We start from the raw sequence: 27,813 nt of genomic DNA, 5'->3' as shown, positions 1-27,813 counted from the left end.
ACTTTCATTTACAGAGCTTAGTTCTACCCAAGATTTTCGGTAGAAGATGCTTTCCCAAGATTCTATACAGTGGAATTGAACCTAAGACTATATGATTGTGAGATGGATTATATTACATATTTATTTTGTTTGTGGTGGATCAGACTTTTACTGGAATATTCAGATTTTCAAAAGGTTCAAATACATCTGCATCCATTGTGTCTTTCAGCTTTTGGGCAAAGCTGTTTCCAACAATTAACATTTTATACTTGTATGGTATGATATAATGCCTCAGGAGAAGATAGTATTTTTTAGCAAACTGTTTTATGAATTCTCAGTAAGTTTTTACACTGTATATCTTACATTATTTCAGCTATCTGATTAGTTCACAAACTCGAACAAGTTTGGTCCAAATGTCAGTACTTTCATTTCTCCCATGTCATGAACTTATCCAAACTTGTGAACTTTCAATGAGTTTCTTTTTTCTCTCTCTTTTTACATCACAAATCAACTCTTAGTTGCCTCAGATCCCATTCATATTTGCTACATAATTGTCAGGTTCTTACTTACAGATACATACCCACACATAGCTTTCTGTTGAGGAGAGATGAAAAGCATGTTCTGAGGAGAGTGATTGTGTTTGAGGTAAATGGAGCACGAAAGCAAGGTATATCAAGGAAAAGCTGGAGGGAACAGGTGGAGGAAGAGATTGGGAGAGTTGGTTTGAAAAAAGAGGATACCCAAAACCAGGCAAGATGGTGTGAGGGCGGTTGCTATGGCATTGAGGTAGATGCGGCCACCCCCATTAACAGGGACAAAACCCAGATTTAAAACACTGGGATGATGACGATCTCCTCCAAGTTTGTATTCAGGTCAAGTTATTTCATTGCTTTGAGATTGAATTAAACAGTTTTTCTGAAGTGTTAAGGTTACTAGGAACTTTGGAATATTAACATTAGAAATACTCATTTCTGCAACATTTTTTAGAAGATACTGCCTGAGAGTTAATTTGTGGCAATTTATTTGTTATTGCTGCCATGAAATTTGCCAACCCTGTCATGTATCCCAGAAAATGATGGATAATATATGAGAAATTAAACATGCATCTTTTCTATAAGCCTCCAAATTTCTTCATCAAATAATCAGTTAAACACTGATCGAGCTGCATTTCTCCTTATTTTATAGACGATCTTACTGACATTTAGACTGAATCAAGTAAGTGTGAGTAGAACCACAAAATCACTGTTACTGGTCACTTTCAATTTTCATGTTTGTCAATGAATAAATATATAAGCCAATGAACAAATATACAAGTCAATGAATAAGCATATGATCAATCCTTCTCCTTCTTGAGATGTTAGCTCAAAAGTATAGTTAGTTATTCTCTTTTTATTTTTCACCTGTTCTGGTACCAGCTAAATGAAGCAGAGAACATTTAGTTCCTATGATAGGATAAGAAGTTTACAATATTCAGTTGAAAGACCATCATGTATATATGGTAACTACTTATAGATATATCCATGTGTTACTTAATGTCCCTATATAATGACAGAGTGAAGTTTACATTTGCTATGTGATTTTGTATGCATGTGTTTGTATGAAAGCAAAAGTCATTATTTCCTTTAAACTTAAAATCACTATGATATATATTTGATGCAGTATTATTTTAGACATATAAATTGTAGATTATATTTACATATACACATGCATATTATATTATTCTAAATATATACATGTAGAATGTGTGCATGAATATATATATATATATATATATATATATATATATATATATATATATATATATATATTGCAGAGATTATTTTCTGCAGAGATATTTTCCGGATTCAGCGCGCCAAAACTAAGACTTTTGAATTTTAATCTTTATAATGGATAGAATCACGTGCACGCTTTCACTAGTTGAAGACAACTAGCACGAGATTTTGTTCGATTGTAAAAATATCGGCAATCTGTACTGAAGATAAATAGACATTTTTATTTTGAAAATGTTAATTTTGAAACTATAGTCTGCAGATAATCGAGGTATGTACAATTTTCACTGGTCTAGCCCGCCTATTTTTGCTCCGCTGAATCCGTATTTGAGAATTTTTTTAAGTGAGATTCTTCTAGCATGTTGACAGACCAGTCACTGGTCAATCTTATATACACAAGTACTATAATCTTTTTAGGATCTCCCAAAAAATGTTTTCAAGAGCCTTCTGATTCTTTTAATGTGCTAGTTTCCTGGTATTAAATTGATATTAATTAATATCGAATTTTTACCATATTTGTTATATATATATATATATATATATATATATATATATATATATGCACACACTTACACATACATACATATGTGTGTGTGTGAATATTTTACATGTATTATTTGAAATATATGAATATAGAATTTGTGTGTGAGTATATACTTGTGCGTGCATGCACACACACTTTCACACACATTCTCACAAAAACATTTGCATTAAACATTTTACTTATATATATATATATATATATATATATATATATATATATATATATATATATATATATGCGAGTAAAAATAAATACAAAAAAGGTGGTTTTTTTGTATGATTGTGTATAGAGGAATATATTATTTTGTTTAAAAGAGTTCCAACACTGTCTGTTTTTTATGTTTTATTTATATTCCTGCAGAACCAATGTGGGGTATAGAATATGGAATATACAATATATAATATAAAATAAAATAAAAATGGATGGCACTATGAAATAAAGTATTGAATGTAGATGAAATATTGAGTGTTCAATATAAAGGATCAAATATATAAATATAAATATAAATATATAAAGGTTACTCGAGTTTCAGGGCTATTTCCCTTCGTCATGGCCGGTATGACAGACTTTAACAGACAAGGTCTGTCATACCGGCCATGACGAAGGGAAATAGCCCTGAAACTCGAGTCGCCTTTATATATTTATATTTATATTTATATATTTGATCCTTTATATTGAACACTCAATATTTCATCTACATTCAATACTTTATTTCATGGTGCCATCCATTTTTATTTTATTTTATTTTATATTATATATTGTATATTATATTATATATTGTATATTCCATATTCTATACCCCACAATGGTTCTGCAGGAATATAAATAAAACATAAAAAACAGACAGTGTTGGAAATCTTTTAAACAAAATAATATATATATATATATATATATATATATACACACATGTATATATGTATGTTTGTATATATGTATATATGTATATATGTATGTATGCATATATGTGTATATGTGTGTTTGTATATATATATATATATATATATATATATATATATATATATATATATATATATGTATGTATGTATGTATGTATCTATAAACTCACATCTGTACACACACACACACACATACATACATGTACATACACACATGCACACAACTCTCATGCATGTGCGTGCACACACACACACACACACACACATTTGCACTCACACATTCACACAGCTGAAGCTAAATTACCAACATATAAAGTTTGAGTGACATGACTTCCATATTTTTATGTGTAAATTTTCTTCGTTATTACATTTGTTCACCTTTACTTGCAGGTTCTGTCAGTTCAACATCTTTACTTGCAGGTTCAGTCAGTTCAACCGCTTCTCAACCTGAGTTGCTTAAGGACAAATTGTTCCGAATTTTCTGTGCTTGGGATTGCTGGCCGCCCTTTAAGACATTGCAGGGATATATTGGATTTTTCATTATGGATGCCTTTGTGGATCTGTTTATAACTTTGTGCATCGTATTAAATACCATCTTTATGGCTATTGACCATTACGATATGTCGAAAGGTCTACAAAACGCTTTAGAAATGGGCAACTATGTAAGTATTTTTCAAAGAGAAAATATATTTTGATGCATAAGCACACATGGTAGAGCAACAGACTTTGCAATATTTAGTCTTATCCCTCAGTTTTCTAATTTCATGTGTGACCACAATCAGCTTTGTTTTTCATGCCTCTGCATAAAATAAGTATACATAATGTAATCAAATGAATAAACTATACCCTTCTCCCACAAAACTGCAGTCTTGTGGCAATATGACAGTTATTATTATCATTATTATTATTATGAAGTTGGTGAGCTGGCAGAATCGTTAGCACACTGGGCAAAATGTTTAGCAGTATTTTACCCATCACTACATTCTGAGTTCAAATTCTGCCTAAGTTGACTTTGCCTTTCATCCTTTCAGAGTCAATAAAATAAATACCAGTTGAACACTGGTGTCGATGTAATTGACTAGCCCCCTCCCCCAAAATTTCCGGTTTTGTGCATATAGTAGAAAGGATTATTATTATTATTATTATTATTATTATTATTATTATTATTATTATTATTATTTATACATATAATATATATTATTTTTTAACTAAAGTTTTTTGATTCACTAAACTGAAAGTAAATTTTATTTTTGCTTCAGAGTTACCAAATAATAGGTGTTCATCAACTTTGCAAATATTTTCACACTCATCCTACCCATACTAGCTTTAGATAATGTGGTGTCAAACAATAAAAGAAAGAAAATATGTCTGCATACAAAGAATTGATCTTAAGAATTAGTTATTTATGTCAATTTATTATTTTAACATAGATATCATTTTATGGTAACTTTTAGGTTTCTGATTTGATATATTCTGTTATGTTTTCCAGGTTTTTACAGCTGTTTTTGCAGCTGAAGCCTTCCTAAAAATTCTAGCTCTCGCGCCGTCAACCTACTTCAGAGACCCTTGGAACATCTTCGATTCTTTCATTGTATTTTTAAGTTTAATGGAACTGGGATTAGAGGGAGTACAAGGCTTATCTGTTTTACGGTCTTTCCGATTAGTGAGTATATTTTGTCTTGTATTTTACTATTTAATATAATCAATCCATAAGGGTTATATTGACTGTTTATAAAACTTTTGTCAAACCACTCTCAGAATTATTCTTAAAAAAAGTTATTTCTATTTATATTAATGATAATTATGAACAAAATTTTAGCTTATCTGATTTACACAGATTTAATTCTTTCTTTGTTTTTCTATTGCAGCTTCGAGTGTTCAAACTCGCAAAATCTTGGCCTACCTTAAATATGTTAATAGGTATTGTAGCCGGAACTATGGGTGCCCTCGGTAACCTAACACTTGTGTTGGGCATCATAGTGTTCATCTTTGCTGTCATGGGACAGCAATTATTTGGAGAAAAATATGAAATTAAAGATCTCTTTGAAGATGGAGAACTCCCTAGATGGGGTTTTAGAACCTTTTTGCACTCATTCATGATTGTATTTCGTGTTTTGTGTGGCGAATGGATTGAATCCATGTGGATGTGTATGAAAGTGTCTGGATATGCCTGCGTACCATTCTTCTTATTAACCATGATCATTGGCAATCTTGTAGTAAGTATTATCACTTTGTTACTCTTTATTTCATTTATTCAACATTAATTATTCTTTAAATGTTTAAGTTTTCTCTACAATCCATAAGAGCTCAGAGACCTTTACATATTTATTGCCTTCTTGTTTCAAGCAAGGCTCATTACTTTACATACTTTATTTCTATCAACTTGAACAAAATCTGATCATCATATCTGACAACTAAATTAAGAAACCACTCAATTACAAGCAAACATTCTAATAATTCCTTCCTCCAATAACAAATACAGAACAGTAAAACATGTTTTGAAAAGCAAGAAAAGGTAAAAGCAATAACTATAAATCAAGATTAAGCATGTTTTTATTGAGGGTATCATATTTGAGAACATTTTTTAAACATTTTTTAAACAATAAGATGATTCTTTTGAACTTTCCATTGTTATATAAATGTTCAGTATATTTAAGTTGTTGTTTATAGGATAATTTTACAGATGATACCCTTTGTACAACTTAACCTTTTAATGAAAGAAACTGAGTAATGAGCCTTGCTCCAGGAATACCCCACTTATTTAATTTCTCTTTTTATTTCAAACCAGTTCTAAAAAAGTCTTTTGTTTGAGATGTTGTTGTATATGTTCAGCGTATTTAAGCTGTTGCTTGTTAAATAATTTTACAGATGATACCCTTACTCCAGGAATACCCCACTTGTTTAATTTCTCTTTTAATTTCAAACCAGTTCTAAAAAATGTCCTTTGTTTGATAAATTGTTGTAAAGAGGAAGAAAACTGTTCATAACATGTTAGAATCTTACTACAGTTCTGTTGTAGTGAAAATGGTACTCCCCTTCCTACATGACAAAGTGGTATGAGCCAGCCTCTATAATATATATATGTATATATATATATATATATATATATATATATATATATATATATATATATATATATATATATATATATATATATATATATATATATATATATATATATATATATACATACATGTATATATGTATATGTGTGTGTGTGTGTGTGTGTGTGTGTGTATAGAGAGATATTTATATATACATTAGCATAAATAATCATTCATTTATTCCATGTTATATGATTTTCTACCTTATGACTGGGTCCTGAAGCAGCTACTTGACCATTCAAATGTTGATGTGATATATCTCGACTTTGCAAAAGCCTTTGACAAAGTTGATCATGGCTTGATATGTCACAAGCTGCGAAACCTTGGCATAGCTGGTAAATTAGGAGAGTGGCTGCATGACTTCCTGAATGGTAGAAGTCAGACAGTTGCAGCCAATGGAGAACTATCTAGGGAAACACAAATATTGAGCGGTGTTCCACAGGGAACTGTTCTGGGGCCACTACTGTTCATAGTGGCCCTTCTGGACATGCCCACGGTCACTCGGAGAGCCACTGTCACTAGCTATGCTGATGACACAAAGATATCTCAGGCAATAAAGAATCCTGATGATATTGTAAGCCTGCAGAATGACCTAAATGCAATATATGAGTGGGCAGAGCAAAATAATATGCAGTTCAATGCAAAAAAATTTCAAGTACTGCGCTACAAGACCATGAGTACCTCCCAACTGGCATACACAGGGCCTGGAGGTACTGCAATCCCAGAACCACAAACAGTTAGAGATCTGGGCATCAACATGTGTAGTGATGCATCATTTCACATGCACATTATCAAGTTGACAGCAAGGTGCAGACAACTGGCGGGGTGGATACTGAGGACTTTCCGTACAAGGGATCAAAAAGTCATGTTGATTCTATGGAAGACATTTGTTCTGAGCCGCCTAGACTATTGCTCTCAGTTGTGGTCACCACCCAGTGTTATGCGGACAGCAGAACTCGAGGCAATTCAGCGGCACTATACAAAAAAGATCGCCACAGTCCAACAGATGAACTACAGGGAGCGACTGAAGGCACTAGGTCTCTACTCCCTGGAGCGCAGGCGGGAGAGATATGTAATAATATACATATGGAAAATACTGGAAGGACTGGTGCCAAACTTTGGTATCAAGTACTACAGGAATGCCCGCACGGGTCGCCACTGCATGGTGCCAAAGGTACCGTCCACTGCATCTCACATAAGAACGAGATACTGCAGCAGCCTCGGTTTCAGAGGACCTCAGCTCTTCAATGCCCTGCCAAAACATTTGAGAGACATGCAAGACATGGATGCGGAGGTCTTCAAGACAAAACTTGACGCTTTCCTCTCCACGATACCAGACGAACCAATGGCTCATAATGAGACGCAGTTTAGGGCAGCTGTGTCAAATTCTCTTATACACCAGATGTGCCATCAAAACTCTTGATTGGACCATGTCAGGTGGGGGAGAAGAGCCATGCAAGGAACGTGAAAATCACGGTGGTGCACCAGCATGACCGCAGCCACTTGGCTGAAACACATAAATAAAAAAAAAAAATAAATAAAAAAAATATTCTAACTTAACCATATTACTGTTTTTAAACATTTATAAACATTTAATATACATAAACAAGATTAACTTATTTTATTTTACTTAACTGTATCCAGTTGTATTACATAATAGATAAATTTATCATAAATAGACATTATAAGTTAATAGTATAACTTTTAACAGTTATATAAATAATTAAGTTTTATAATAATTCCCAATAAGATATTTGAACGAACTAACAGGTTTATAAAATATTCCGTTCACCTTTTTCTTTAACTAAACACAAGTTAGTGACATAATACACATAGTACTTATCACTTAGATACGTAATATGCATTTTCTAGGCATATAAATAAATGAACTGATATATATATATTCTAAGATTTCTATATATTCTATTATAATATAAAATACAGATTATTATCTTATCTTAACTTTTAATTTATTCTATTTATCCTATTTTACTTGATTTTATTATTTTCGTTTTTACCCCCTTTTAGAACAAATACTGAATTATATACAAATGTATATATAATTAGTACATTTAACCGATGCTTAAACATAAATATATATATATATAAGAAAATATATACACTTACTGTATTCATGTGTATATAGGTCTATGTGTATATATATTAACTTGAATAATTAATGGATAGAATATTCAAATTTGAGCAGATACTAACACATATATAAACAATTAAATTTGAATAAAAATGATTCAATGAACACATATACATGGATATTTACTAGTATCCACTAGCAAGCCAATGAAAATTATATGATTATAATGGTTTATTTATTATTTATTGTGCATTTTCCTAATTATTTTTTATTTATTTACTTTAATTTATTTTATTTATTTTATTTTATTACATAATTATTTTCTCATAAAGATATAACAATATTTTAAATATTCATATTATTCATATATATATTTTTGAATAAGTTTATTGTATTTTATTTTGTTTTATATTTATTTTTACATACTAGTTTTAGTTCCTTATCAAATACATAGACATTATACATATGAAATAACATCTTAAACTTCTTTAGTTGTGAATTTGAATTCCATCAAATAAGATGTAATATTCGTTATTATTAAAACAAAATCCCTGAAGAGATTCTACCCCTTACAGCTTAAATTCTTAACATTGGATTCAACCCAAATGCTTTGAATTATGCATTACCAAGGGGCCAGAATCGAAACACTTGTAGGTTTTTTTTTTAGTTTTCTACTGTGTTTTTTTAAACATTTATTTGTATTTATATCTTGAAAGCAAACTATCATCATCATCATCATCATGGGTTGGACGGTTTGACCAGGGCTGGTAAGCTGGGAAGCTGCACCAGACTCCAGTCTGATTTGGCATCGTTTTCTACAGCTGGATACCCTTCCTAATGCTAACCACTCCAAAAGTGTAATGGGCGTTTTTACATGACACCAGCATGGGTGCCATTTGCATGACACTGGTATCTGTCATGATTGCAAGTTTGCTCAATGGGTTTGATGGGTCTTCTTCTCAAGCATGTCATAATGCCAAAGGTCTCAGTTATTGCCTCCATGAGGTCACTAGTCATTGCCTCAGTGAAGCTCAAAGTTTGAAGATCATACTTCACCACTTCTTCCCATGTTTTCCTGGATCTACCTCTACTACAGGTACTCTCGACAGTTAGAAACCAGCACTTCTTTACACAGTTGTCCTCATCCATATGCATCACATGACCATACCAGTACAGTCATCTCTCTTGCACACCACATCTGATGCCTCTTATGCCTAACTTTTCTCTCAAGATGCTTACACTCTGTCAGACATGCATACTGACATTGCACATCCAGCAAAAGCATACTGGCTTCATTTCTTTCAGGCCTATGCACGTCCTTTGCTGTCACAGCCCATGTTTCACTGCCATGTAGCATGACTGTTCACACACGGTATCATACAATCTACCTTTCACTCTGAGAGAGAGGCCCTTTGTTGCCAGCAGAAGCAGGAGTTCTCTAAACTTTTCCCAGCTTAATTTTATTCTCACAGCTATGCTCTCAGAGCATCCCCCTCCACTACTAATTTGGTCACCTAGATAATGGAAGTTATCTACTACCTCTAGTTTGTCCCCCTTGCAGTTGATGGAGTCTATTTTCTGCATATTTTCAGCGTTTATTGTACTTGTGCATCTTCCACATACAAAAGCTAGTATCCTCTGATATTGCTGCATCTCTTATGTGTCCAAAGCTTGCACTGGGTACATCTTATGGAGTTTCTACCTATGCCTTTTCTACAGATTGAGCAGGGCCATATACCTGAAGGGATTTGTGATTTGTCTGCCTTCCTTCTTACTAAGTCTTTGGTTTTTTGCTATGTTAACTCTAAGACCCTTCGATTCCATACCTTGCTTCCATACCTGAAACTTCTCTAGTTCTGGTAGTGATTCACTTATAAGAGCAAGATCATCTGCATAGAGGAGCTCCCAGGGGCAGCCTGTCTTAAATTCCTGTTATTGCCTGGAGGGCTATGATAAACAAGAGAAAGCTGAGCACCGATCCTTGATGAACCTCTACTTGTACCCTGAATTCTTCACTGTACTCATTGCCAACCCTCACCTTACTGGTATCATCCCTGTACATAGCTTGTACAGCTCGTACCAACCACTCAGCTATCCCCAGTTTCTGCACTGACCACTAGATAAGGGATCGGAGGACCATGTCAAGTCAACAAAGGCCAAGTACAGAGGTTTATCTTTGACCAGGTATTTCTCCTGCAGATGTCTTACCAGAAATATAGCATCAGTGTACTAACCTTTAGTACAACAAATTTACAACTGCGAACAACTTCACTCAACTCTGAACTCTGAACTTACTCGGATCGTTACTATTTATACTTTACTTGGACCAGTCTATCTCTTGCAAGGGGGTGTCATAACTCTCATCACAACAATATATATAAATGCAAATGGATCCAAGTTGAGAAAATAGTAGATAATACAACTTTGTGAAAAATAAAGAATTGGAGTATTGATAGATGGAAAGATAAATTGAAATAGCTTGTATGCTCTGTTAATTTCTTTGCTTACAGGTCTGCTTTTAACACAACAAACTTTGATGCGAATTTCTTCTGTTAATTCATGAATGCCTAAGCACTAAGTTTATTAAATAGTTTGGCTCTCCTAGTAAAGCCGAGTCATTAGGGCAGACTACATCCCAACCATTATGCTAAATAATGTTTCCGGAATCACCTCCTATTCTTAAAAAGCTAATAAATTTCCTACTCCTTAGTGACATCTCCCTGAATTCATGAATGCAGGCAACTGTATACCTCATTTCCGACCTTCTTAATCATTAATATATTACTTACACATCTAACACTCCCAGGATCATGTTTTCGGTTTTACAGGACATGCTCTCTCTCTCTCTCTATCTCTCTCTCTCTCTCTCTCTCTCTCTCTCTCTCTCTCTCTCTCTCTTTCTCTCTATCTCTCTCTCTCTCTTTCTCTCTCTCTCTCTCTCTCTCTTTCTCTCTCTCTCTCTCTCTCTCTCTCTTTCTCTCTCTCTCTCTCTCTCTCTCTCTCTCTCTCTCTCTCTCTCTCTCTCTCTTTGGTGCTTTGGGGATGTCTCAAAAACCAACTGATTGACTAGCTTACCCACCACCATCAGTTATAGAGATGATAAGAAAGCATGTAACATTCAATTTATTCAAATACTACTGGTTAAAATGATATAAACACTCTTTTTGTAGCAGTGGTTCTCATGAGATATTGCTCAATATAAATCAGACAGCACCATTAAAAGAAAAATTTTATAAACATTGTAAAAGGAGAGGTAACTCATGTGTTGCTGATATACTAGTGTGTTACTGGTATATTCTTATTGACATTGGTACAAGGCCAATCTAAAGGAGAGTGTTGTTTTCAATTGAGTGTTGATCTTTTATGATTGGTATTTATTTTCTTCTACCTTAGAAGATTGAAAGACAAAGTTGCTCCAAGCAGGATTCAAATTTAGTTGCATCTGTCAACTAAGTGCAGTAAATAGCTCACGCTTTTACCATTTCTGTCCTCCCTCAAGAGACTTTATATTAGGTACTGTCCAGACAAGATGTTTTACTGTGTCTACAATACTATTCTGAATACAAATTGTTCTAGTGTCGATATTTCTTTTATCCTTCAGAATCACTAGGGATATAATTTCATCCCTACTTTCCTCAACATCTATTGTTTAATGATGTGGTAAGAAATCTAACTGTTCTCTTTTACATTTTTTTATGAGTAACCATATTTTGAATTTTCCAGGTACTCAACCTATTTCTTGCATTGCTCTTATCATCATTTGGTGCCGAAAGCCTTCAAAGTTCAAAATCAGATGATGAACCCAATAAATTACAAGAAGCTATTGACAGAATTGTCAGATTCACGCATTGGGTTAAAATGAGTCTATTGAAATGTGCAAAGCACACTTTTAATAAGAAAAGACCAGCAAACATAGCTGAGCTGCCAAAAATAGATGTGAATGGTAAGAAAACCTTATTAGATGGTCACGCAATCATTGGAAATGGAAAGTTTGGAGATAAGATAGAAGTTGATGAAAATGCAGTAACACCCACTAATCAAGGTAGGTACAATAAACAGATTTTATTTTTATTTTCTTTATTGTATGCACACACATGATTCAAGCTTTGGAGGGAAATGTACTGTAAGATGGGAGTATCAAGTAGACAAATTAGGAACCAGCAAAAAACATTCAGGATAAGGTGACACGACAAAGACATTTGAGGCATATATATTGCAGACCAGTGTAACATAAGCCAAATTAGAAAACATTTAACTGTTGCTGCTGTTGATAAATGGTAGTAAAAGTGATGATGAGTTCTGGTTGTTTTGCTTTCACTCCAAATTGACTAAAGCAATAACAATAACTTTCTCCAACCAATGAGAAAAACCCCTACCTGGTTGCTTGGCCTACTAAAATTGGAAGTTAAATCTCTCTGGAATTACACCTACTATTTTACAAAGAGGAAGTACACATTGTAGTCTTGGATATATAAATATAAGCAGAATAGTCAAGGCCAAAACATCTTGGATCATAAGTCTTCTCAGTCAGAGTTGACTTAGGGCTAAATAACAGCTACAAAGCTATAGCATTTAAAATGAAATGAGGTGGAGAATAGTTTACACTGGAGTGCAAAATATAAATGCAATGGTTATATGGATATATTTGGTTAACAGTTCATAAGTATTGAGTTAAAATCTTAAGCGGATGTTTTGTTAGTCGCTGAACTTAAATCAACACCCATTAATTTAGGAATTCATAGCAGATCAGTTAGTAACATTAGTTGTGATAGACTGGTCTCTTATCAACAGGAAGGATTATCTTCTTCTGCTTAATTCCATAAGTATATAACTAGGAAGTTATAGTAAGTGTTAAAACACATTTGTAGTGTGCTAGACTTTAATCAGTGATTAACAATCATTTTAGCACTTTCAATTCAGACCTGAAATTCTAAATCTCAGCTATATACTGGGAACAAGCAGTCTGACACATTTTGTTCTTAAGTTATCTCAGATTTCTAATCTGTTGCTTATCTGATTCAAAATATTTCAACCACAATTTATGGAAGTTGCCCCATACTAACACAATTTAGAGGTATATTATAAGGATAATTAATGTGGTTGTAATATACATAACTTGGCAATGCACTGTGCATCTGGTGGTTTCACCTGCACTTCATCCTTGATCTGAACTGATGCAGACTCTTCCTTTCTTTGAACTGCTGTAGTATCAGGCTCAGGTGTCTCCATTCATACATGAACACAGCTTTTCATAGAATTGACTCCTCGGATTGTCCTGCCCTGGGTAACATATTATACCAAAAAAAAACTGCCTTGGTGGGAGAGATTTGCCCCCCTTGAGGCCTTAGCCTCTATAATTACTTCTATCCAAGACATCTCCCTTGCCCTTGTAGCAGCTGACTATGATGCTGCTACACCAGTCACTGAGGATTCCACCTTCGTGAATAATGTGATCAACTATACAGGTGACTAGACTGTATCCAACACTACCAGATATATGGCTCCACTATACTGATGCCTCTGCACCTAATCTCCCTCTATTCCACTGTACTCAGGCTGGTTTTTCCACTCCAGCTTTCTATCATTTTCAAGGTCAACAGGGTTATTGTGCGACCCCTATTGACAAAGGCTTGCCTCCATTTAGAACTCTTATTATAGGTAGTGAATGTAGGTGCACCTCTAATTGGTTGTCATGCAGCTACCAGTGCAGAAGCCGCCCCCCTCCTCCTCTTTTATCTGTTTCCCTGTTTGCAATAGCTGACTATGTGCCCAGGCTGGACACCTATAACATATCACTTCAGATTTTGGTTCCTTACAATCTCTGACCATGTTCAGACCCTGACACATAAGACATGGTCCTTTAAACTTCCACCTTGCCTCTCCCACCATACTCCTGATCTCACTATTTGCCACCCGCCTCGTCATCCTACAAGTCTCTACCATCACCATTGCCACATCACATATGTCATTCTGTATCAACTCTCATGTCTTATCTACCAAATCACCCACTGATATTGTGTTGATGTCCAGCAGCTGCTGCAACTTCAGGGAGATATGGTCAGTTGCAAAAGCCAACTTCACAATTCTCTCCATCACTTCAATGGTAAACCCTTCCAGCCCAGTCAGTCACCTTGTCTTATTCATGTTGTCATCTACTTGCTTACCTGTTCATTTCACTCTCCCTAGCATGCTGTATGCATTAAAGGCTCCTTCTGTACATACATCTTTCAGTTGCTCTTTCAATCTTTTTGACCTTTAGCTGATGTGTTTTATCCATATTTAAATACAAATTTAGAGCACTTCCTTCTAAGTACAATGGCATAAAACTGGCTATGCCTAGTATGCTCTGCAGCTTCATAAGCCTCACTACTTTGATCCAGGCCACCATGTCATCTTTGCTGGAAAACAATCTCAAAATGTTATTACTGATCATTATGTTATTATATGCCTACAAAAATAATTATACTCAATTTGTTTCAGTTTTCTTAACTGAAAGAAAGGATACAGCTTTCTCTATCCTTAAAATAGCATTCAACTACAAAATTTCTCAGTAAATATTTCTAAATGTCTAAACTTCTAGATTCATCCAATACATGCTAAAGCAAATTGTAAGTTAGGTAAAGCAAAGCTTTTTTCTCAAAGAAATTCAGTTACATATATCTATCCTTTCTACTCTCACAAAGTTAATATACAAGAGACTACAGTCATTTCTCAGTCTTAACAAAATACTATCAAATCACCAAATTGGATTTAGAGAAAACTTAAGTACTGCTGATGCAATCCTTAAATTTCTAGATCATGCCTACAGTTCACTAAACATCTCTAAATATTTCCTTGCACTTTACTTAGATATCAGTAATGGGTTTGATTTTGTACATTCAGATATATTGTTGGCCAAACGCGGGCATATAGGAATATGTGGAGCTCCTAACAATTGCTTTAGATCATGCCTTTCACAGTGTAAACAGTACGTTTCTGTTGAAACATCAAAATCACCAGGGGTCCATATTGGGACCATTGCTGTTCCTTATCTATATAAATGATATGTGCAATTCTACTAATTTATTAAATTTTCTACCTTTTGCTGATGACTCTACTATTTTATTAGTCACAAGGACCTTCCCTCCCTATTCAATACAATTAGTTCAGAACTGGACAAGGTTTATCAATGGATTATCGCTTATCGGTTTACCCGTAATATAAAAAAAAACCTGCTACATGCTTTTCTCCACAAAGCCCAAACAGCTTCTTCCTAATGTCTGCATTGCAGGTAAAGCAACTTCACATGTAACAACAACAACATTTCTTGGCATTCATATTGATGAGTCCCTCAGTTTCAAAGCACATATAAGTAATTTATTAAAACAAAATTCTCATACTCTTGGTATGTTAAATAGAATTTCTTACCTTCTTCCCGAAAATGTTAGAATCACTCTTTATTATTCTTTAATATATTCAAAATTTTCTTACTGTGTTGCTGTCTGAGGAAATTACAAAGTTCACTTACTTAACCATGCCATTCATAAATCATGGAAGACTCTCAAAATAAACAATCCTCAATCAAAATTACTTTTCTTTAATAATATATATATATATATACAACTCAGCCATCAAGTTCCACAAAATATTTCATCATCACCGCCATACTTGTTTCTTTGAAATTATCCATCGCCAGTCTCTCCCTCATAACTACCAAACAAGAGGTATCACTGACTTGAATTTTGAAACACCCTTTTGTCGAGTTTCAATTTGTCAAAGAAGCTTTATTTATAATAGTATTAACATATGGAATAACATCTTACCACGAAAGCTAAAAAACATTTTTTCGCTGTCAAATTTAAAAAAAAACATTAAAAACCCACCTTCTGCTGAACGAAACTCATTTATAAACTTTATTTTATAGACCTACAGTATTTATAACATTTGTAATATTTTATATTTCTAGACTTAAAGAGATTTACTTTTCATATACACTTTTGACCACCATGCTTGCATGCAAGGGATGTTTCTTCTTTTTTTTTTTTTTATAATTATTGACCTATTTTTTTACCTTCTACCAACTTGCCCAAATCAGCAAAGCTGCCAAAGGGCTTAATCCGATTTTTTATGTAATTTCTGAAAAAAAATATTCAATGTAAATTGGATTAATAAATTTATTTATTTATTTAATTATTTATTTATTTATTCAAATAAATAGATAAACACTTTGCAGTAAAAAAAAATTAATACTTCCAAATAATTAAGGTTTAATTTTATGGAATTTCTTTATACCAAGCTCTACTTGAAGCAAATTATAATTGCTTTGTTCTTTAACTTCTTCAGAAGGAATAAAAGAAAAAGATAAAGATGAAAAAGATGGTATAGATGCTGCTGATGGAGACAGAAAGGTAATCCACTTGGTATTTTAAGAGTTATTATTATTTATCTACTTTTAGCTGTTTAATCCTCTACTTCTCAATTGCGAATTAAGGCACTGCCCAAGATCTATTTCTCTGAGCTTGCCTTCAACTGTTCTATGCCAGATTTTCTTTGATTATCCAATCTTTTCAAGTTAAATTTTATCCTTGATAGCTTATTCTAATCTATTCTGATTACATGGCCTAGTCATCTGAACCACTCATTAGACCACACTAATGTAACCAGTTGTGGAGTACAGCTACTCATTTGATAGAAGACAAGGCAGTTTTTCCTCAGATTCCCATTGTAAAAAGTACTAATCATATTCATGTTTCATTTTACTACTTACCAGCATAAATTAAATTTTTTTAGCTTTGTCAAATGACTAATTTAGACATGTACCTGATTAAAGTGCATAATTGTTAGTCAATTATTCTTGTTTAACAAATCAAAACAAAGTTGTTAGTCTTATTTAGAAAATCTTCCAATCAAACTAGATGATGAAAGTTTTGCAGAAAATTAATTCATGTTTGTGTCTAATAAATAGTTTTTAAAAAATTATCACTACCTATAATATTAGAAAAAAAATATAAATGGTAATTTCATGTGTTAGTAAAAAGCACAAAAGTAAAGTAACATTGTGAAAGTAACCAATGTGCAGGAATTCAACACTGAGAATTCAACAATGAGATTTACAGTTGGAATTCAACAATGCAGTTGACAAACTAAGAGATGCAAGAATTCTAATGAATTAGGTGTGCAAGAGTAGGTAGTAGTATAGTCATTCATGAAAGAAAGTCTATGAACTTCTCAATGGTTTAGAGATTCAGCTCTTTGCTGTCTTCCTAACATTCAATCAAATTATTTCTCTCTTACCACCACTCACATAGAAATGTGTAAAGAAACCAAGCTCTTTTCTCTTTCACTCCAATGAGCTGAAACTCTCTAACACAACATAATTAAAACCACCTTTATTCAGATTACAACTTCTGATAATGCTGAAAATTCATTCCAGATTTCTTTGAATTTAAGATAAAAATATTAATGCATTTCTTCCTCACTTTCATCCAACTATTATTCATTAATTTATGTACACATATATATATATATGTATTTCTCTTTTTTTTCTCATTTGTAGCTGTCTGAATCATCAACTAGACTTGCGAGTGAAGCAGGAGAATTAAAAAGTCCAGTAGGGTCTCACGCCAGTTCCAGCCTGACATCATTGTCAGAAGGAGGTGAAGAAGACAACCTCAAAGTACAAGTAGAGGGCGAACCAGAAATTAATGAAGTTGATATTGTCTATGTGAAAACCCCTGATGACTGCTTGTGCCAATTTTGTATAAAACATTGCAACTGCTGGCTTTATTTCCAGCACACAAAATTTGGTCAAGCATGGTGGAAACTTAGGTGTTTAATGTACAGAGTTGTGGAGCATAAATACTTCGAGACGTTCATCATAACTATGATTTTGGCAAGCAGTTTAGCTTTAGTAAGTTGATATTACTTTTGACATATGGAAGGGCTTTTATTTTATTTCATATCCCATTAATTATAGCATTTGGGCTAACTGTACATGCAGCACAGTTTCAGCACTTTATTAGAAATATTTCACTTCACAACACTTGTATTCTTGGAAAATGCATACGCACAAAAATTTCTAACTACACATTCTCTATATTTTGTTTGCCTTGAGAAACTTGCTTGCTGAATATTATCATCTGCTTGTGCCAATCTATGTTTTAATCTGTTCTCCCTACAAATTATTTTCCTCCACTTGCATCATTATTCTAATTCATTTTTAAAAAAAGTCATACAAATTCCAACAAGGAAATGAAAATATTTCTTTTCTCTTCTCTAAATTATTTTATTTCTCCCCACTTGTTTTCAGTTATTCTAAAACTTTGAAAATATATGTATGCAGTTATGTAAGAGGAGTGGTGTATTTGTGTGTGTGTGTGTGTGTACGAAGTGAAGTCAAAAATTATCTGCACTTTTACCATAACATAACTTTATTATTGTCACACTGCCTTCTGCACATGCATGCTTATAGTTGATACTATAGATGTCACATGATCAAAGTTTGAGCTTGATTGCACCATTTTCCATTTCTGGCTTTATAGTGTAAGCATAGCCATACCATGAGCAATGTGCACCAAAGAAGAACAAAGAGCAGTGATTCGAGAGATGGTAATGGTGAACTGGTTCACCATTACCATCTCTCAAGCTTGCAGAATCTTCTCATCAGTGGTGGAGGTTGATGGGCATCCTGTTCCCTCTTCAAGCATCACACTTGTCCAACCACCTTTAAACTTCTCCATCCACTCATCCACACTTCTATGCAGTAGTGCACTGTCCCCACATTTTGCTAAAGCTCTCCAATAAATTTCAGCACCTGACACACCTTCTGACCAGAGAAATTGGATCACTGCTCTATGTTCTTCTTTGGTGTTCATTGCTAGTGGAGCAGCCATGCTCACACTGTAAAGCCAGAAAGAAAAGTGGCAAAATCAGGCTCAAACTTCGATCATGTGACCACAGTAGTACCAACTATAAGCACACATGCACGAAAGGCAGTGTGACAATGAAAAAGATATGTTATAGCGAAAGTGTGGATAATTTTTTACTTCCCCTCATATATATATATATATATATATATATATATATATGTATGTATGTATGTATGTATGTATATGTATGTATGTATATGTATGTATACAATTATATCATTATTATCGTAATATTCTAAGTTTACTGCTTGTTTGATATTGATATACTTGTTTTAATGCACACACTTATCACTTTGCAATCATGGGATTCCAAATTCATTTTAATTACACTCCACCATGGTTTGTGTCTTCTGTCATTTCCTTGGGTTAAATTTTAAAAAATCCCAATTGTGTCACAATATAATCTAAGTGGCTGAATATTCCACAAACGCCTTTTGTAATCTTCAGGCAAAAATCAGATTTTTTCACCACCACTTGACAAATATGATGAGCGTTATAATTTGCTAAAAAGGTCTGAAAAAAATGAAATAAAACATATGCAGAGTTATCTCCCATACTTGCTAAAATGATAAAAATAATATTAGTCATTATTCTATCTTATCCTCAGCACATAAGAATTTCTTTTTACATTTTTGCTTCTCAGTACACTTAATATGTTAACTACAATTCAACGATTACGTAGTTCAGTTCACTGAATAACTGGAATACTAACTATTGAAACTAACAGAGTATCCTTGTACTTTTACTTACACATATACATATACATATACGTGTGTGTGTGTGTGTGTGTGTGTGTGTGTGTGTGTGTGTGTGTGTGTGTGTGTGTGTATGTGTGTGTGTGTGTGTGTGTGTGTGTGTGTAGAACATATACCATATTTTGCTGCATGGAAGATATGCTTTTTTTTTTAAGGAAATGCCTTGAAAATTATCATGCTTCTTCTACAGTGCTAATTGAGTTGTTGTAATTGTGTTCTTGGGTTAATTAATATTAGCCCCTTATAAAGTCTGTTATTTCGTTACTTACAAATTGCATGTATTTTTTATGCTATAAAACATTTGATTCAACTAATATTGTTGCTGTAAATACAAATACACTCACTCAGTAAATAAAACAAATAGGTTTATTAAACTTTTCTGCCACTGCACTGCCCTTGCTGCTGTGCTATTTGTTTACTAATGGCAATGGTGTGGTAGTGCCATTTATTGAAAAATTTCAAAAGGTTGGCATCTCATCTCAATGAACAAGAATTTGTTGTTTCTTCACACTTGAATGTATAGAGCTTAGTTCATTCACTACCAGATCTTCATTGGTGTAATAAGCCATTTTCAGTCCTGCAAGTTATCTCCCTCATCTATGGCAGGTGTATCAAAGAAACATAAAATATATCACATTTAAACTTGATGTAGTAAAATATGACAAAGAACATGGAAACAGTGCAGCAGAGAGAAGCTTAGAACCACCACCTAATGGGAAGATGTTTCACCAGTGGAGGAAGCAAGAAGGATTTGAAAAAGTGAATAAACAGAAGCATAACCTTCATACATTACCAGCAAAATGGACATACTTAGAGGAAAACTTATAAACATTGATATCAGACCAAAGAAACTTGGTGACAAAGAAGATGATCACTTTGGAAGCTAAAGGATTGGCAACAAATACAGGATTTCAAAGGAACTATTTACTAGTGTTTTCATTTCATGAAATGAAAACATGAATAAACAGTTAAATTTGTGAACAAAAACAAATTTAACTCAGAAAATGTTAGAAGAATATGAAGAGAGAATATTAGATTTACATAACTTTATTATTAATTTAAGAACACACAGTTGTCCCAAACTCAATAAGATTGGGAATATAGGTGAAACTCTTTTGACTTTTAATGTGCAAATGTAAAAGGGTTGAAATCAATGATTCTTAATACTATTAGATATAAAAAGACTCACTGAACAACAGTTTTCGTTTATTGTGTCAATGGAACCATACAGACTCTTAATTTTCAAGAAAAACACATTAACAAAGGAAAATTTCCCAAACAGCATTCATGTCACTGTATAACCCAAGTGATAGATGGAAAAACTGTGGTTCAAGCATTCTGGTAGCTACAATAGATATCACTGTTTGTATGGTATCAGTTTAGTGCTCACAGGTCTGTAAACATTAAAATGCTGGCAGAGAGGTTAAATACACAGCTGACAGTAATTCCTGGTTGTCTGACTTCCCAATTACAACCATTAGATGTCAGCATTAATAAACACTTTAAGAATAACATGAGGAAATAAATGAATGAAAGAGAGGAATCTTGACATGACACCAATTGGAAGGATGAAATGCCTATCATTATCTGAGGTCAGTGAATTCATGCTGAAGTCATGGTCTGGTATGACGTAAATCAACATTAAATACAGTAATACCCAGCAGCAAACTACCAGATAGCTCACTTTGTTAGTTTATCTGGTGACTTCACTTAATGCTGGGTATAAGCCCTCCATTGGTTTGCCTACAAACTTGATAACAGGCATTTAGCATGTGACTACTAGACACTGCTTGATTGTATGCACTAAGCATTGGTAAATATAAAAAATTTTCTTCTAGAATTACATTTCCAAAATCAGGTGCTGTCTTCTGCAACATCGACCATGCCACAAAATACAGTATGTGTGTGTGTGTAAATAAATAGATAATATATATATGCACATTTGCATGCATGCATATACACTCACACTCTTGTACTTATATTTTTGATGATACATAATAATGATGTTAAGCCAGTACATTTGTTTATAAATTAATGTATTTTTGTGTCCATCATAATTGTCATCATCATTGTTTTTATCTTTCATAAGGAAAAGTTGCAGTCCTATTATTATTACAACACCTATTCCTGACTTCTTTCATATGTTTATTCTTTTATTGTTTTAGTCACTCAATTGCAGCAATGTGGGACAGCACCATCAAGTTATTTTAGTTGATTATATTGACCCAGTTACTCTGTCTGGTCATTATTTTATCTACTTCAGTAAGATGTAAGGCAACATCAGCTTGAGCATACCGTATAGCTACAAGCCCTGTAGTTAGCATGGTCCTGTTTTGATCTCAAGACTGATTCTAGTCAATTTATTAGTTATGTTGATTGAATAGTAATTTACTTGAAATTTTTGATAACAATATCCAGAGCATTGATTCCAGTAAGTGGATAAGTTATAATTTACTTTAAATTAAAATTTTTGGTTCTGCTAATTTTGATAACAATAGCTGTCTGATATCTTTATTTATAATTATAATAAGCAGCTTTCACTGTATATTTAGAATGTAGTGTGTGTGTGTGTGTGTATATATATATATGTGTGTGTGTGTGTGTGTGTGTGTGTGTGTGTGTGTGTATCTGAAAAAAAGGAGCACTCCATTGGTTACTACAACGAAGGTCCAAGCTGATACAATCAACGGAACAGCTTGCTATTGAAATTAACATGCAAGTAACTGAGCATTCCACAGACACGTGTACCCTTAACATAGTTCTCAGGGAGATTCAGCATGGCACAAAGTGTGACAAGGCTGGCGCTGCCCTTAGAAATACAGATACTACTCATTTTTGCCAGCTGAGTGGACTGGAGCAATGTGAAATAAAGTGTCTTGCTCAAGGACACAATTCATCACCGGGAATTGAACTAACAATCGTGAGCCGAATGCCCTAGCCACTAAACCACATGCCTTCACACACACACACATATATGTGTGTGTGTGTGTGTATATATATATATATATATATATATATATATATATATAAGAGAAAATGAAAGACCTAATCTAAGGGAAACAATTACAGTAGTTATGCCGTAAACCTTTTGATATAAAATGCTAGAATATTCGTGTATTTATTTAGTATGATGAAAGGTGTTCTAGCCTTCTGTTTAGCTGTATATCAAGCACTATATTGTCCAATATATATTTTCCATTTTTAAGATTAATGGGCTGTAATTCAGGATAGTTTAAGCTGCTATTTCTTGCAAAACCACATAGAGGCTCCCTTGTTAGTTTGATGGTATACTTACAAATTTTACTTAAATGTGTGTCAAATATTCAAATTTATTGTATGATTATATAAACTTTTAATTTTAGTCCACCTTCAAAAAACCTTGTGAGGACCAATGCAATATTTATTTTGTAGTTCTATTATTGATGATTATGGTATGATGGATTGTTATACAGAATGAACTAGATGTAATTACATTGTTATTTCCTTAGCAATAGTGAATTAATTAATTTCTATTTGCACTTTAACTTTTACATCTTTTAATTGGCATTCCTCATATTATGGTGAAGAAACAAATATTGTAAAATATATATTTATTATCCTATAAATGTTGCAACTATATTTTTTCTATTTACTTTTTTCAATATCTAGAATTTAATGATCCTTCAGGCATAAAGTAAATATTTATTTAACTGTTTCAGAAGTACAATAGAAGCATGCTGTTTCAAAATAATATAATGTAATATACAAATGTTTTCATCTATAATGCCTTTTCCATACTCTGGCTGGCAAATCTATTTTAACCTACATTATAGTATAGTTAAAAGTAACTGAATTTATTTACCTAAAATATGGGCACAAGTAAATTGAAAGACTCAGTTTTCAGCAATGTAACAATACTAATAATGAAAGATATAATAATGTAAAATACAATCATTATCATCATTACCATTTCCTGTTTGGATCCTAGCAGGACACAGGCTCTCTACAGCAGTTTTCCTGTGCCATCCAGTCCTCTGCTTCTTTTTTTCACTGATTCCATGTCATCCCTATCATCTCCAAGTCCTCTCCTACTGATCTCTCCCAGGTGATCCTCAGACATCATTCCTTTCTTTTCTCATCTGAAGTTTGCCTAGCCAAATATTTCTCTGTTCTTCTAAACATATGGCATACTTCTCCACTTACATCTCACTGTTCAATGGCCAAGGTATTCCTGCTTGACTTTGGTTTGGAGACTTTTGTTGCTCACAATTTCTGGATATCTAATATTTAGGTTGCTTGTTCATGAATGGTTGGTGCTTTCTGAAGATATTGGCCTTCATAACTTGACATTATATAGTAGGAAGGATTTGACATTGCTGTTGAAAGTTCTTAGCTTTAAATGTTCAAAGCTTAACTCACCTTTTCAAATCTCAACTCACTGTCCTTCTCTATACTTCTCTAAACTTCAAGTTGCAGAGACCATACTTATGCAACATGTGATCTTTAACCATGACAGAGCTGGGGTCATCACTTTGAATTTTTATGATTTTTGTCTGTCAAATTTTAACCCTCCATTCAGTTTTTACTAGTATTTCTGCTTGCTTGTCTGGTTTTTTTTTTGTTTGTTTTGTTTTTTCCTGTGTGTTTTGAACTTTCTGGATTTTTAGGCAAGTGTCATTTGCAAATTCTAGATCCTCTAGCGTCTACTCTTGTACCTATTATATGCTTGGTGTACATAGTTTGATGCATCACCTAGTCAATCACTTTTAAGACAACTGTTTACAATAGTAGACATTCCTGTAAAGAATGAAATGATAAAAACTAAAAGTTGTTGCAAACAGATAAGCAGCAGGCCCACATGACAGAGTACCTGAAACTTTGAAAGCAGATATCAACACAACCACCATTTTGCTAGATCCATACTACAGAAAGTAGGGAGGGAAAGCAAAGTACACACAGTGAAAGGAAAGCTACCTTGTAAAACTATCAAAACAAAAAGAAAGATCTTAGCTAGTGCATAAACTGATGTGATATCATGTTTCTATCAAATATCCAGCAAGGTATTCAAAAGGACCATCCTTGAGAGTTTGAAAAAATGCCATTGAACATGCAGAGCAAGTAAGATTTAGGAATGACAAGTCTTACACACCAGATAACCATTGCATAGTCACAGAAATTAGTCTTTTTCTTCCTAAGTTTAACTTCGAGAAAGCTTTCAATAGGAAAGCAATTTGGGGTCTACTCCATCGCTACACACTCTTTCAAAAAGTTGTACTAAGATGCCTACTGTCATGTAGCAGGTTGTTGAAACCTTTCAAAATAATATCTGAAGTAAAATATAATACTAGGAAATAACTGATGTTTCACAGAAATATATATATACATATTATAGTAAAGTAAAGGAAATGGATCCTCCATTGGTTTTACTGAGAAGTATTCTAGGTATTTGATTAATGTAGCTACCTTATTACACTATAAGTAGTTGAATGTTTCCCAGAATCTTGATCCCTTAATGTTATCATTTGATAAAATCAGTATGACACAGTGTGATGAGGTTGGTTCTCATGAATTTTAGATACAGTTCATCTGACAAGCTTCCACATAGTGTCCCTCTACTAAATTTCACTCAACCCAAAGCTAAGATTGAAGAAACTTAGGCTTAAGGTATAACATACTGATAACAAACCCAAGACCTTAATTATTGCAAAATGCCTTCACACACATACACATCTGTAAACTAAATTTTTAAAACAATCTTGCTTACATGATTTTCGTTAATGTAAACTGTCTTTGATATATTTGTTATATATGTTTACAGTTTATTCAACATTCTAATATTTACTGTTTAATAATTACATACATCTGTTTCTTTATATATTGTTTTATGTTAGATTTTTCTAATTTATTCAGTTAGTATTTCATTATATGGAATAACCTTTTAATTGTTATCCTTTGTTTTATGGTATAATTTTGATAATTTATTAAATATTGTATCATTCTTATAGGCCTTGGAAGACATAAATTTGAGAAAAAAACCGATTATGGGGCAGATCCTGAAGTATATGGATAAGTGTTTCACTGTGATATTTATATGTGAAATGTTTATAAAATGGTTTGCATTTGGATGGAAGAAATACTTCACGGATGCCTGGTGTTGGCTGGATTTCCTAATTGTAGCGGTAAAATGATGTTACATTTTTTTCTTGATTTCTATATATGATCAATTATCATGTATTGATAATCATGGAAACAAATCTCAATTGAATGTCCTAACCAAGAAAAAATTTCCTTCATATTTGAATATTGTAGATTTTCTCCCTTTCATTCTTACTTGTCATGATTTGTCCAAATTTTATTTTTGACGGAGACAGCTATAATAATGTTCTGTCTGGAGAACATCAATGGTTAAAATTAAACAAAAGTTTGAACTTTCTATTCATGGATCATTAGTCTAACAATTTAATCATTGACTAATTGTAACGTTTGTGTATGTATATATTTATATCTGTGTATGTGTATGTTGTACAACCCACATCTTCTTGATCTCAATTTACGCCTTGAAATCATGGACCCTAAAATCTGAAAATATATGCAGAGTAGAAATTTTTGAAATACAATGTTTACAGAATGTCCTAGAGATGTCATTACAAGACAGATATAGAAATACTTCTGTAAGAAAGGCTTCTCATATGATAGATATTATTACAAATGTCACCCATGTAATAAGAAGGCCACTCAATAACTATGTAGCACTGATATTCTGCCAAGGCTACCTGATAATTACACAGCACTGATATTCTACCCAAACTTCTTGATCTCCACACTAAATGGTAAACTGCCTAAGAGATGGATTATTCAGATCCCTGAAGATATAGGGTTATCACTTGCAACAGTAGAGACCAACTGAGACAACTAGTATGCTTTTGTCTGAAAGCTAATACTGAAAATTAGTTGAATTAACGTAATGTACTGAATATGAATTCATGACATGTGAACAGGCTGTCAACTAAACATGTCTATAAATCAGAATCATCTGACCTCTGTGTGTGTGTGTGTGTGTGTGTGCGCGTGTGCATGCGTGCGTGCGTGCGTGTGTGCGTGCATGCGTGCGTGTGTGTGTGTGTGTGTGTGTGTGTGTGTGTGTGATCATCATCATCATTATTATTATCACCATTGTCATCCACTTTTCCATGGTTACATGGGTCAAATGATAATAGGTCAGACCAGACTAGTTACTTCTACTATACCAGCTGCACATTGGTAAATGAAGTGTCTCAGTTACCTGAATTAGTTTGGTGTTTTATAACTGAGCCACCAGTTTTACATAGTTTATTTCTAGCAGAGTAGACTAAGATAAGCAGAGTTATCACATTACCTAAATACGTATACAGATCATTGTTTACAATTGGCAGCAAGTGTTCAGTAACTAACCTAATTAAACAGATATTCATAATATTGGTTTCTTCATTAAATTGCTTGGAACAAATGATTTGCTATACTTAATTTCATTTTCTTAGAATTTAAATGAACACAAACCAGTAGATTTAAAGATATCATTTACCACTTTCAGTTTTACCACTAGTACCTACTTAGACTGATTATAGGCAGAAATAAAATGATCTTAATTGAGCATTCTTTGATCAATTCTAGTTTAGACATCAATAAATTCTACAACTATATACTAGTTTATATCAATGATTCAAGTATCATGAATCAAGCTGTTGTAAAAACCTTTATCAGTTTTATATGCCAAGTTCACATTTTATCTCCAGATTGGTCTTTGAACAG

The 27,813-nt window shown here is 33.2% G+C and overlaps 1 protein-coding gene across 8 annotated transcripts in view; it reads left to right on the top strand.

The window, feature by feature from the left end:
- LOC106869495 (sodium channel protein para) overlaps positions 1-27,813 on the top strand; it is a 382,200-nt gene that overhangs the window by 335,201 nt on the left and 19,186 nt on the right. For 5 of the 8 annotated variants that reach the window (XM_052971776.2, XM_052971773.2, XM_052971771.2 and 2 more), the window contains 7 exons: positions 3,579-3,850; positions 4,678-4,851; positions 5,057-5,404; positions 12,108-12,426; positions 16,707-16,771; positions 17,920-18,273; positions 26,031-26,204. In XM_052971776.2, the coding sequence (XP_052827736.1) occupies positions 3,579-3,850; positions 4,678-4,851; positions 5,057-5,404; positions 12,108-12,426; positions 16,707-16,771; positions 17,920-18,273; positions 26,031-26,204 (1,706 nt within the window). The remainder of the gene's footprint in view (positions 1-3,578; positions 3,851-4,677; positions 4,852-5,056; positions 5,405-12,107; positions 12,427-16,706; positions 16,772-17,919; positions 18,274-26,030; positions 26,205-27,813) is intronic. The other 3 variants (XM_052971777.2, XM_052971775.2, XM_052971774.2) reach the window with 1 other exon arrangement.

This window comes from Octopus bimaculoides, chromosome 11 (genome assembly GCF_046866305.1).
Source record: "Octopus bimaculoides isolate indiv1 chromosome 11, ASM4686630v1, whole genome shotgun sequence".
Taxonomy (NCBI): domain Eukaryota; kingdom Metazoa; phylum Mollusca; class Cephalopoda; order Octopoda; family Octopodidae; genus Octopus; species Octopus bimaculoides.
This window is presented reverse-complemented; position numbering and strand designations above follow the sequence as displayed.